The sequence below is a fragment of the Pinus tabuliformis genome, chromosome 2_2 (assembly GCF_031772625.1).
Source record: "Pinus tabuliformis cultivar Carrire ecotype Pingquan chromosome 2_2, CPIR1, whole genome shotgun sequence".
NCBI classification, from domain to species: domain Eukaryota; kingdom Viridiplantae; phylum Streptophyta; class Pinopsida; order Pinales; family Pinaceae; genus Pinus; species Pinus tabuliformis.
The window spans coordinates 274941487-274955263 of NC_142300.1; the positions used below are offsets into that span (position 1 = coordinate 274941487).

The following is a 13777-nucleotide window of genomic DNA, read 5'->3' on the forward strand; positions in this document are numbered from 1 at the left end:
GATTAATGCAATATACAGATAGTAAGGGTTTTTAACTATGGATTTCCCCATAAAATTATTGTGTTATGTGTGATTGAAATTCTTCCTTTTTTTCTTCGTGATTTCATCGATCAATTTTTGCTTCCACTGATGAGTAGAGTGGATTCAAGTCAATTGTTTTAGCATATTACAATCTTCAGTTTGAGTCTACAAGAAAATTATACAATTTGAAGGTAGACAGTATAGTAGGCAGAGCAAGGATGTGATTGGTTGATGGTGGATCCATGTCCACACAATCTCGACAGAGGTTCCCCAAACAATGTGAAAATTCATAGAAAAATTGAGCTCACGAGATGAATGGACACCTGGAGGACGAGGACAATCAATGCAATAGTGAGATGAGTAGTGATTGGAGGAGTTTGCAACATGATGATCCCCAGAGCCACATCATCCCAAGAGACATTCCACAAAGGTTTATAGTAGTGTGCAAGTGGAGTAGACCTAGGATGATGTAACTCCAAGAGGTCGTTAACATGTAAAGGCACGTTGAGTGGAAGAAGATTGAAGCAGGAGGTCCCCTTAGGACAACTCATCCAGGGAGGCCTTCCCCAGAAGAATTGAAAACAAGTGCAAAGGTGAAGCCTCAAAATGATTTGGATTTGGGCTAGCATGGCAAAGGCAGAAAGTATTGATTGGTGAAAAGCGGGCCCAATGTAAAAGCTCATTACGGAGATCCATCAAAGGAAGAACCAGAGGAAAGCATAGTTTGGAAGAGTCAGGATGATGCACAATCGAGCATATGTGGCAATCTATGTATAAGTAATTTGGCCTAGGAACCCTTCTTTCTCCATACTGACAAATAGCGTAGTGGTAGGACATTTGGAAAAAAATTATTTCCCTACACATACAACATCGTAGACATAGTGGCATAATGGCGTCAAAACAGGGTGACACTTGGCATCTATTTTTGGCATTTTCAGGTGGCCAAGTGGGCCAAATCCGGGTGACACATGTCACCACTCAGGAGGCATCATGTGGCATTGGTGATGTAAGCATGATGTCATCTGGACACGTCATCCTAGAAGGGAAAAACTAGAAGTTTTTAAAGACATACATGCATGTTGTTGGTGGAATTATATGTATTCTAATTCCAACATTTAATTACCAACCAGGGGTCGTAACACTTAGAAATGCAAGCATAGGAAATGCAGGATTAGAGCCTATTCTAGCCTATGCTAACAAATAATACTATAAAGAACTAATCACTAAGTATTGTCACTTGTCACTGGACTATGGGACTCTAATTCTTATCAGTTTTTGATCCACAATTTTTTATTAACAACGTTCATGTGGTTTTATAAATGTATCTTATTTGGTCTTGAGACTTCAGCGGTATTAATCCTATAGTGATGAAACCCATTAAATACACCACAAAAAATTAAATTGTAGAAAAGTAAATGTTGGCAACTATAAGCAAAAGCATACAAGGCAAGTAAAGAAAGCAAGGCAATAAACTGCAAGAAATGCATTAACAAACTATCAAAAAATAAATGCTAAGCAGGCTTAGAGATATATTGTAGGTTCTTATTTGTTGTAGGAATATTTTACCAAGTAGATGCAAAGCTTCAACCAATTAAAGAATCCTAAACTGCAAATTACATATATTTTTAATACTCTGTTCTTGTATAGAACCTAGTACTAAATTAAGTATAGAAAGGCTGGAATTTGGAAAATTGAATAAGTACTTAATTAAGTAAGGAAATTATGTAAATTGAAATTTGAGATATGAAAACGTGTTAAGAAACCAATTTAATTTTTTTGACTCTTTAAGCCTGAGAAAACTCAATTTGAATTTGATCCTAATGCATTCTACTTAACAGATCTAAAAATAAAGCAATGAATCTAATACTATGTGAAATACAAATCTAATGAAAATTTGAAAAAACATCAAATAAAATATGCAATAAAGTGGAATTCACTTCTTAAACCTAAAGAGAAGTACTAAACACTAAATTGAAAGCATGAAATTAAATAGATCTAAGTTTTATCTAACATAAATTCATTGCAAAATAAAACTAAATTGCTAGATGTAAAACTAATCTACAAAGCATAGCAACACTTACCCACACTGAGGGGCCCTTCCCAAGAGGTTAGTGTTGCTAAGAAAATCTCAAATCAAGCTAAGAAGATGTACCACAATTCAACAACCATCAATTCTTTATTCCCATCAAAAATCTCTGTTACAAATCAGCTCTCTAAATCTCTCCAAAAACTAATCATTGATCTCCTCTATTACAATAATGAACAAAATCCTCTTACAATAATGAACAACCTTCTTCCTATGCCCTTTGAGGATTTATTTATATATAAAATCCATTGAGGAAGGATAAGATCCAATCCCCTAAACTTAGAAAATGAATTTACAATTTTAGTTGAAAATCTCATAATTCTGGTTTTTTTGTAATTTTATACAAATTGGTGTTAAATAACTAACCATATTTTCTCGACCATAATGTATTTTATGGATTTATTTCTCTGGAGCCTAACTAGTTATATCATAAACAATAACCTCTCTTGGATTTTCCTGATTCGATTCCATGGCCTCGTAAATCGCAGCCGAAAATCATTGTTTAGATGATTTTCCAATTTGGGTTTTGTAGAAATTTTATACAAAGCTTCTCCGAAGAACCTGCTGTAACTTTGCGACCGTGTTATTTCTTGGATTCTTGAGATTCACCACCATATTCTCAGAAACCGAGGTGGAACATGATAGTTTCAAAATGGTTACCTATTTTTGGTTGTAACTTAAATCATGTGCTAGGATCCCATGTGTGAGTTGAATATATTCCAATACTTGTAACAACATATTAGGTCCATGTGCCACCTAATTTACCATGCTAGAGAAAATGAAAACATATTTTATAATTTTGATTTTTTTCCCTCCATAAATGCAGAACTAAGTACGGAATTGTTGAACTTCCAAATTGTCAGTCAGCTTTCCATATTCAAACATGCTTCTTGGTCACATAACCACATTAGTAAACCTTCATTGATAAAACCATGTTAAAAACACATTTAATCATTAAAAATTAAAGAAATCCATCATAACCAGAAGGTGAAAGAGGTACATTTAGCGGAAGTTTATGGTATAATAATATGAAAAGTATCTTAAACGAGGGAATATGGCTCATGAATAGAGAGTTTATAAATTGAATGACATGACATATTCAAGGCCCAACAAGCGTAGTAAAAATCCCATTGAGACACACCATCTTGGACTCAGAACCTTAGACGTTTAAAAGTTAGCACAAATAAAGACTCTCTGGGCTGAGTAGACTATGGGACACGGCGACAACAGAGGACCAATTGTATAATCACATGAGGAAAATAGTGGACCCACATAACACATAACCCCAGAAGGGCGAGCCCGCAGGTGTTTTCAAATGGTTTTGGGAAATAAAGGTTGGGGGCCAAGCTTAAATCACTGAGACCAGATTTTATACGAAATTGATGGCTAAGGGTGCGAAGTTTTTTAACATTAGATTAAGCCTTCAGGGCTATAGAGAAATGTGCATAACAGAGAACATATTTAATAGTTTGGCAGTGTTAAAGTGCTTTGGACCTATTTTGATGATTTATCATGAATGTGTAGGAAACATGTTGGAATTTGGCACAATACACCATACTAAGTGGAGGACTAAAACTTTAAATCAAAGGCTAGTGAAAGAGAATTTTAAAACTCCTACAATATTGATTCACCCCTTCTATCCGTATTGTCTTGGTTTGTAAAAATTGGTATCAGAGCAAAACTAGGTTACTTAAAATCAATTTAATATCTAGAAGAAAGATCAACAACCATGGAAAACCAGGAAGGAGGATACACCAATAGGGAATTGATGTTCAATGGAACAAAATGTATGTTTTGGAAAGTAATGATGAAGACCTATATTAGAAGCTTGATTGGGGAGAATGGCGGAGGCGAACTAGGGTTTCTGTAACCCATCCTAGGGTTTCTACAGCCCTTGCTACGGCAGGTGTTATCACTGAAAATTTTGTTTCCAAAAATTGGTCAGACTAGCCTAAGGACAAAGTGTTTTCGCAGCGCTACATGTTTAGGTGGTTTTGTAGCATGCTACGAAATTGGGGATTTGTTTGAGTTTTCAGTGGAGGCCAAAATCCTAGCATGCCTATTGTACAGAGTTCTGTTTCCCTCCAACCAGCTCATCTGCACCTTGAAGGGATGCAAGGAGATTATCTTATTTATAAGAGCATAATAACGTGGCATTCCATCATAATCATCATATATGGCCCAAATCTGGTTTTCCTCAAAACACGCCTCTATTCTATCCTTGTCAAAATTATAAAATTCAGAATCTTGTACATTGATCGAACCACGATCAACAATTTTGACAGAAGGATCTTCCAGAACAGGGTTTGAGACAGAGTTCTTTTTCATTCTGGATCCGTTTTTAATCTTTTTGGGGCCCCTTTTAGCCTTCTTAGACTGGTTTATTGCTTGTCTATCTTTACTCTCCTGTGGTTTGTTATCCTCTTGTAGATTCATCTCATTCTCTATCATCACACTATTATTGTGTCTGCTCCTCTTTCTGGTTCTTCTGTTTAATTCATTCAGAGACATTGTAGCAATCTCCTCAGCCTGAAAGAGACTCATACAGACTTCGCATCGGATTTGATGCCTCTCCTGGGAGCATTGAGACTCTTGCATAGCTTTGCAAGATGAACATTCAGTCCAAAAAGTAGAATTTACATGTCCAGACTTCACAGAAGCCTTGTTCAAAGGTGTGGCAGTGTCATCTCCATTGAAAGAATCTACATTTGGTTTCCCTGGAAAAGTCATGTTGGTGTGCATGAAACTTTGAACTTGGGCAGAATCCTTTACAGAAGCCACGGGGGTGGCAGTGGAACTTCCTTGCCTATTGCAGAAATCCACATTTTGAGTTTTCAAAGAATCCACATCCATATGGACATCTATAGTACTCTTGTGTGCCTTGGAAGAAGTTGCAATTGGGTCAGGATGCCCAGGTTCAGAATCCTCTTCTTCTTTTTGAAGCAGGATCGGAGAATACATTTACCTGTAATATGGCATACCAATCTATCAGTCCCGAATCGAGTCGGTCCTCGGCTGCCAGATGAACTTGCATGGCTGTTATTAATTGTGATATCCCTTCCTGCTCAGGGTACAGATCGTATGCCTTCTGGGCATACCAGTAACTTCCTTTGAGGTTATGGGCTCTGAACTTCTCCTTTGCAATTTCCTTGGCATTGCAGGCTTCTTCTCTCTTGCACTCCATTAATGTTCAATGCAGAGCGGAATGAACGTATTCAGAGCCTAGCAGATAAGAATGCCAGAGCCAATGGCAGCATGCAAAATTAAAGAAGATATCTCAACTCTCTCTTTTCAAAAAGACTTGAAGTCAAAAATATATGGGCCGGTGGAGATTTCTTTCCGCTGTGGGTGAAACCGATTATTGGCAGGTGGAAAATTCATGGAATAGCATTTATGTCTTGGGCGCAAGTGTTTGATGAAGTGCCAGAGAGAGATGTAGTTCATTATCTTCGTGGCCTAGCTCCACAAGAGTTCTTTTTCCACGCAAACGGGTGGCAGAGAAGGTTTTGTCAATGGCATGCTGAATGGTTTATCTTATGATCATGTTTTTCCTGATGCAAACAACCCAAACAGCCAGGCAATGACTATGTCCCAAAGTATTCGAGATAAATCGGTGAATGGATGGTTGGAAGCTTTTTATGCTCCATGGCCGCGCTCAAGAAACTGGATTGACCTCTTCGATGCCATTTTTGTCAAGGTTCATTTCATCGGAAATGTTCGGTTTTTTCCCATTTCTCAGATAAACTCAGTACATGTTTACCTGTTACAAGTGCCACGGTGTTAAGTTGCTAAAGAGCAAGCCTGAAGTCAGAGTGCAAAAGGAGGCTGAACAGTGCAAACGCAGAATTACTGATTTGCAAGTGGAGTTGAAGAATGAGAGGTTCGGGAAAAAGAGAATTGAGGAAGAACTGGTCGTTTTGAACATAAAATTTACATGCCTCAGTTCCCTTAACGATGGTGAAACAGTAGTAGAAAGACTTCAAGAAGAAGTCAAAGAGTACAAGGCAATTTTAAAATGCAGTGTTTGCCATGATAGGCCCAAAGAAGTTGTGATTACCAAGTGCTTCCACTTGTTTTGTGGCCCTTGTATACAACGGAACTTGGAGACCCGGCACCGCAAATGTCCAGGATGTGGTACAGGTTTTGGACAGAACGATGTGCGGACTGTATACATATGATTTAGATGGTCAATATGATCTGGTTTTCAAACAACAGAGAACAATGTAGAGGTTAAGAGCAAAGTTGGAGTTTACAACCAGATTTTGTTGGTAAAGATGTACCCAAAAATAATTCATTGGGTAGAGCAGGTCCGAGGACATACTTTTGTGTTTTAGACCATCTCCTGTTGAAAGTCATGTAAAATACTAACTGAAAACAGTGATTCATGGTTTACTGTAACCTTCCCCCATTTTAGGAGGGTTTTGTTTTACTGCTAGGTTTTTCTTTTCTTCCTGACATGCCAAGAACTGGTGTAAATACCATCCATCCTTCAAAGTAAAATCATGGAATTGTAGGTGCAATGTCTTTCGGGTTTCAACATTAGAGTTGTTGGGGTGGATTTGCTTGCTCTGTATATTATGTCTGTCCAGGATTTGCAAGAATTTCAAGCATGAATGTTATGAGCATTGATAAGTTATTTGTGAGCAAGGTGGCAGAGCAGTTAAAATCTCAGGGGAAATTGAAGTTGTTTAAAACAGTTTCGCAGTTTCGTAGCGCGCTACGAAACTGCGAAACTGCTGTAGGTGTTGTTTTGAAACGCATATAACAGTTTGATGGCAGAATCAAAAATTTGCAAAGGAAACACCTCAGTGACATGAAAGGGATCAAAGGAAGCTGCTACAGCTATTCAACATACGCCATGTGTACCTTTAACAAAAGGTGAAAGATTTTAACCTAGGTTTGGAATTTTTGGTCATAAAGTCACTTTAATCTCGGTGATTAGGGTTTGAAGGGAGCTGCATATGAAAAGTTTCGGTTGGCACACCTGTTCATCAAAGAAGCTTCCAGCATGTCAGTAAACATATCAGTAACATGGTAATATCCTATATTCTTGGGTTATTAAAGGCTTAAGGTAACTACTGCTGCATACTCGGTGATGGGGGACCAGAACCGAGAATTTAGGGTTATTCTCAGCCAACACAGAACAGATCAAAGCCTTCGGTGTTCAAAGCCAGCATGGGACATTAATTGCCCATCTCATGCCATCTCAGCTGAACGAAGAGAAAGCCAGGTGTCAAAGCTGCAAGGAGGAATCAATTTATGAAGAAGATAGAGTTAGAGTTATGGTTGGTTTAGGACTCTTAAACACTACAGTTAGTGATACTCTTCTCATGCTATCACAGCCACCGCCAGAAGGAACGCAGATGTTAAAGAATGAAGTTCATTGTAATTAAAGCTATCCAAGCTACCGCTATAGTAATCCACTTGGCAGAGGAGGAATCTTAATTGTAATAAATGCTATGTCCAGCATGATGTAGAATTAGGATCTTATTTGCTTTAGGATTCCAGCGCTGTAAATTAGTGGTCAGCTGTAATTATCAGGTAGTTAAAAGTTAGTAGGTGTCATCATAGGTAATTATTGAGCTCCCCTCACGCTGGAGGAGGGAGCTCGAATCAGGTAGAGTAAGCATTCTATATAGAGCTGAAAGATGAATGTAAAAAGGGTTGGATGTTTTGATAAAAGACAAGACCATTTTGGTTTATGTATAGCAGATTTCAGTAATGCAAAGGACTGTTGTTTCTTCTCAGGATTCACAATAGATCTAATGGTTCAAATGTATGATGGTTTACTCTCTTTAGTGTTCTTTTACAGTTTTGTTACTGCATAATCACTCAGAACTCATGTGTCATGCTCTGACTTCCTGTATGCCTTGGCAAACTGTGTTTTATGTAAGTTATGTTTGAACATTAGATGTAAAGTGCCCTGATTTCTATGAAAGGATAGTGTTTCTTGTTTGCTGAGATGTGTGAGACTCCATAAGCCCAATGGGAATCACTTTGATATTTGTCCAGCCAGCTTATTTTTCATGTGTTTTAAGAGTTAGCCATCTTTCCTTGTTATTAGTCAATATTCATAGTCTGTGAGAGAGCCCTCTCTGACTAAGGAGGCTAAGCCTTAGTCTAAAGCCTGGTTTGAAACAGTTACACAAAGTCTTGCTGATTGGCAGCCTTCAGTGCCTGATTTTGTGATTTGACAGGCAAAGCTCAATACTGAAGGAAACAGGGCGGATTGGTGGTTCTCGTGATCCTGCCATAAGCGTGAAGAAGAATGCAGCCCCCTCAGGGGGAGGGCGATGCGCCTCCCCCAAAAAAGGACAGCCAAAAGCAGGAGACAGAAGACTTTGACAAAGAAAACAGACAGAATGAGAGTAATATGGACAGCAGCAAGCAACAAGACAATGAACAAGGTAAGAAAGACAAAAATAAAGCAAGTTCCTCCACATGTAGACCGGTGGCAACTCACAGGCCAAAAGTGGAATTTCCTAGTCACCGAATCAATGCCAGAATACAATTTATGAGAGATCATGCGCTGATTGGCAAGTTTATTGGAATATGGCCAACTGAGAGAGCGTTAAGGAGCTGGATAAGCACCAAATGGAACCCAAAGGGACACATCACTCTGCATTTAGGTCCAAAGGGGTTTTTTCACTGCCGTTTTTAACTGCTTGGAAGATCGCAATAGGATTCTGGATGGGGGTCCTTATTTTTTCAATTCTGCAGGACTATATCTCAAAGGGTGGGTTGAACGATTCAATCCAAACAAGGAAGACCTTAGTTATGCTCCCGTTTGGATAAGGTTGTACTTTCTTCCTTGGGAATATTGGGAAGAAAACTCCCTCCAAGAGATTGGAAATTCTCTGGGCGAATTCGTCAAGGTGGCCGAGGAAACAAAATTATGCAGATACACGTCTTATGCCCGGATCTGCGTTTATATGGACCTCAAGCAAGCCCTGCCAGACACAGTAAGTCTCTTCCATGAAGATGTTGAATGGATTCAATTAATAGACTATGAGCACGTACCGTTTAGATGCAGGAAATGCCATGATCTAGGACATATCTACAGAGATTGTCCTCTGAACAGGAAACCCCCTCCTCAATTGAGCTCAGATAACCAGACGTCTGACGGTTTTACCAAAGTGATAAACCATAGAAGAGGGAACAAAAAATCGACAGCCAATCCCAAGACCAATCCAGTTAATATGTCAAAACCCTCAACGAGTAACAGCTTTGAGGCCCTGGCCAGTAATGATATGCAAGATCCTGATAATTGACCTCAAAATGATAAAGAATCCAACAAAGAGCAGTCGGAGAGAACTTCACAGCAACCAGGGGATATTCTATTCAATAAATCAACCCTTCAATTCCAAACCAAAACCTAAGCCTGACATTTTCAAGGAATGGAAGTCAATAATCCTGAACCAAGCTCCATGACGCCGAAGGAAAGAGAGGAAGCCTCTCAAGAACCCCAGATCATGGAAGAAGACCCTGAGAATATTGACATTGGTGAGCTGGATATCCTAGGACTTGAGCAAGCATGCAAGACAGGGAACTTTGATAAAATACCAGACCGGCAAGTGGATAACCTGGTGGAGGTCCTCAATCGAGCACAAAAGAAATACTCTCTAGGAGTCCAGATCGGAAGTCAATGGGGTGGCAAGTTCATCACCAAGGACAGCAAGAAGCGAGGAAGAAAAACAACCCTCGAAAGAACCATCAAGATAGGCGAAGTGCTAGTTGAGTCAGGTAGGTACGCCAAGCTAACCAAGTACTTTAATATCAATCCTAATCCATCTCAATGAAGTTGATATCATGGAATATAAGGGGGCTCAACGACCCTAGGAAAGGGAGACTATTAAAAAATATGATTGTGCAGGAAAAACAAAATATACTCTTTTTGCAAGAAACTAAATGTAATTCGACAGTGTTGGAAAAAATAGCAGCGAAAGCCTGGCCAGAAGGGCTAGTAACAGTTGTTGATGCTCAAGGGGCATCGGGAGGACTGGCAATTCTCTAGGATGCACGAGTAATTCAACTCAATAATATACATGCAAACAAGAACTTCATTCAGGCAATATTTCATATAATTGGTACCAACACTCATGATCATATAACTAATGTATATTTCCCTCAGGAAACCATACACAAAGCTGATATTCTGGATACTCTGTCAGAGCTTAACTCAAGTAGGCTATACCCGCTTTGGATATCTGGAGGAGATTTTAACATGATAGCAAGAATGGAGGAAAAGCAGGGAGGCAGAAGCAGAACGAACAGAGATGGGAACCTACTGAAAGACTTTATTCAAAACAACTGGCTGGTAGATTTGCCTTCAAACAACGACATGTTCACTTGGAACAATAAAAGAGAGGGACTGCAATAGATAGCTTCGCGTCTCGATAGATTTCTAATATCAGACATTGCAACCCACCTGGGAGGGGAATTCATTGCCTCCATCCTTCCAGTATCAGGTTCAGATCACTGGCCCATAGCTCTCCAATGGAACCGGCCAGGTAACAGTATTAGGCGTCCCTTCTGGTTTGAGGCATTCTAGTTAACTCATCCGGATTTCTATGAATTTGTTAGATCAACTTGGCTCAAGTTCAATCCACTAATGGTACCAAGATGTCTATATTCCAGCAGAAACTAAAGCACCTCAAAGGAGAAATCAAACACTGGAATAACACCACTTTTGGCAATATTTTCAAAGCACAGGCTGCTCTCAATCAAGAAATGAAGATTATCCAGCAAAGGATCGTCACTGAAGGACGCTCCGAGGAACTCGTAAAGAAGGAACAAGATATCGAATCCCAAATTCTAGATAGAGCTCAATAGGAGGAAACCCTTTGGAGGAAGAAATCGAGGATCAGATGGCTTAAGGACAAGGAAAAGAATACAAAATTTTTTCATAAAACTACAGTGCAGCGCAGAATGAATAATTACATTTCCCATATCAAAAACGAGCAGGGAGACAGAATTGAGATGCATGAAGGCATTGAAGAGGAGTTTCTCAGATACTTTAAGAAAGCTCACCAAGAACCCAGCATAGATAGAATGCCTGCTATAAACAAGATTCTAAGGAACATTCCAAAATTAATTACAGAGGAGCATAATCGTCTCCTCCTCAAGCCCACAAGTATGCAGGAAGTTGAAGATGTTGTTCATCAGTTGAAAGCAGGGAAAGTGTCGGGTCCGGATGGATTCACATCCAACTTTTTTCATAACTTTTGGGATCTTATCAAAGTGGAGGTCTGGCAAGTTGTGGAGGAATCTCGCACCTTACGTTGGATGTACCCAGGGCTGAATGCCACCTTCATCACTTTAATTCCCAAGGCAGAAGAATCCAATACTCCAGACAAGTACAGACCGATTGCTCTATGCAACATCATCTATAAAATTGTCTCAAAGGTGATAGCTACCAGACTGAAACCGTTGCTCCCTCTCATTATCTCGCCCGAGAAATCTGGTTATGTAGAAGGCAGGCAGATAATGGACGGGATCATTTTAACTCATGAAATAATCCACTCCTTGAAGCAAACCAAAAAACCAGGTATGTTGCTTAAAATCGATTTGTCCAAAGTTTTTGATATTATCAGCTGGGTTTACATTCAAAAAATTCTGACTGCCTTTGGCTTTGCCCCGTCCTGGGTCAGATGGATTATCAATCTTTTGTCCTCATCATTCTTTGCTGTGCTTATCAATGGCATCCCTTCAACTACGTTTCATCCTTCCAGGGGTATCAGGAAGGGAGATCCCCTTTCACCTTTTCTTTTTGTTATTATGGTAGAAGGACTAGGTAGGAGTCTAAATTTTGCCCTGCTTTCCCAGCGTCTCAAAGGCCTATCCTTCAAAAATTCTCCTGCCTACTCCCACCAGCAATTTGTGGACGATAACATGCTTTTTGGTCATCCCTCGTTCCAAGAAGCTCGCTTTCTCAAAACCCTCCTATCGAACTTCTCTGATGCTTCCGGAGCCCTTATCAATCGTGTTAAATCTCATATCTTTTTCTTTAACTCCCCTGCTCCCACTCAAAAATCCATTGCCCGTATTCTTGGTTTTACCATTGCTTCCCTTCCCTCCAAATACCTAGGAGCTCCCTTAATAGCCTCGGCCCTCAAGCACTCCTCTTGGAAAAACCTGTTAGAAAAGCTAGAGCCACGGCTTTTCCTCTGGACTCATAGAGCTCTTAATATGGCCAGCAAACTTGTTCTCATTAAGGCGGTTCTCCATTCCATGCTCCTGTATCTCTTCTCTATTCTTGCAGCTCCTAAATGGGTTCTCAAGGAAATAAAGAATCTCCAGCGCAACTTCTTATGGGGCAGCTCAGGCCCTAATCGAAAGTGGGCTCTGGTTAAATGGGACAATGTATGTCTTCTGAAGAAGGCAGGGGGCATTGGGCTAAGAGATCCAGGGCACAGTAATAAGGCAATGGGAGCCAGAATATGGTGGAGGTGGCTTGCAAATCCTAACACCCCCTGGGCCTCCCTTTGGACAGCAAAATACGCGAATAATAGCCCTATTGAAGAAAGAATGTGGATGACAGAAGTAAGCACGGGATATGTAATTTGGAATTCGGCCATTCAACATAGAGATCTAATACAAAAGCATAGCTTCTGGGAAGTCAAGAGCGGCAACACAGCAAGATTTTGGGAAGACTCCTGGCAGCAGCTCCCAAAGATAAAGGATACACTCTCTAACCTTCCCTTACCAGAGCAAGATATAAATCAGTTAGCAACGGTTAATCAGTTCTGGGACCCCTCTTCCACACAGGGATATAGACAATGGATGGATGCCAATCAAATCATAATGCATGGCTCTGAGCAAACTCAGCTATCTCTTTCCTTAGAATTACAAAAACGGCAAATCCTTATCTCAAAAGGATCAGACATACTAAGATGGGGATATGAAGAGAGAGGGACTTTCACCACAAGGGAAGCATATAAGATAATAATCAAAGAACGGATAATCAAAGACACTTTATGGGATAAAATCTGGCATTCCTCAAACTGGCCGAAGGTGTCTACTTTTCTATGGCTCCTATGTCACAATAAAATTCTCACATGGGATAATCTTAGAAAAAGAAGCTTCTCTGGACCATCTATATGTCTTAACTATAAGCAAGAAGAGGAATCAGCTATACATCTAATGCATTCCTGTCAAATAGGACGGAAGCTGTGGGAAAAGGTTGCCTTCTGATGCCAAAAACAAGGCAAAGTGCAAGGGGATATCAGAGCTACCATTCACAATTGGAGCCACGAGCCATATCAAAGCAAACTCCTCAACACACTATGGTATCTTATTCTTGGTCTACTGATGTGGAATATCTGGAAGGAGCGGAACAGAAGAGTTTTTAAGGATCAATCTATGTCTATAGAGCAGATATGGACCAAATTACATCAGAACATTACGGAGTCATTATCCATTAAAGACTGGTCCCCAGAAGATTTTCCTTCATTGTCGTAGGAATAATCAATATGGGACAATTGGAAGATACATTTAAATCAATAGCCTACCCTTAAAAACAATCCTACTAAGAAGAAACAAAAGTCAGCAAAGTGGACTCTGCCGCCCAGCAACATGTTCCAGCTCAACTTCGATGGAGCTTCAAAGGGAAATCCGGGAAAAGCAGGTTATGGGGGGGTCTTCAAGGATCATCATGGCACTCCTCAACTC

The 13777-nt window shown here is 39.8% G+C and overlaps 1 protein-coding gene and 1 pseudogene across 1 annotated transcript; both read left to right on the top strand.

The window, feature by feature from the left end:
* Window positions 1–5859: 5859 nt before the first annotated feature.
* Window positions 5860–6285, top strand: LOC149192362 (E3 ubiquitin-protein ligase BRE1-like 1 pseudogene; annotated as a pseudogene).
* A 3219-nt stretch (window positions 6286–9504) lies between these two features.
* On the top strand, window positions 9505–13300 carry LOC149192363 (uncharacterized). The gene is made up of 5 exons (XM_089406913.1): window positions 9505–9850; window positions 10030–10109; window positions 10239–10424; window positions 10691–10888; window positions 11072–13300. The coding sequence occupies exons 1-5, from the start codon at window positions 9505–9507 to the stop codon at window positions 13298–13300; spliced, it is 3039 nt and encodes a 1012-aa protein (XP_089263039.1).
* Window positions 13301–13777: the final 477 nt, after the last annotated feature.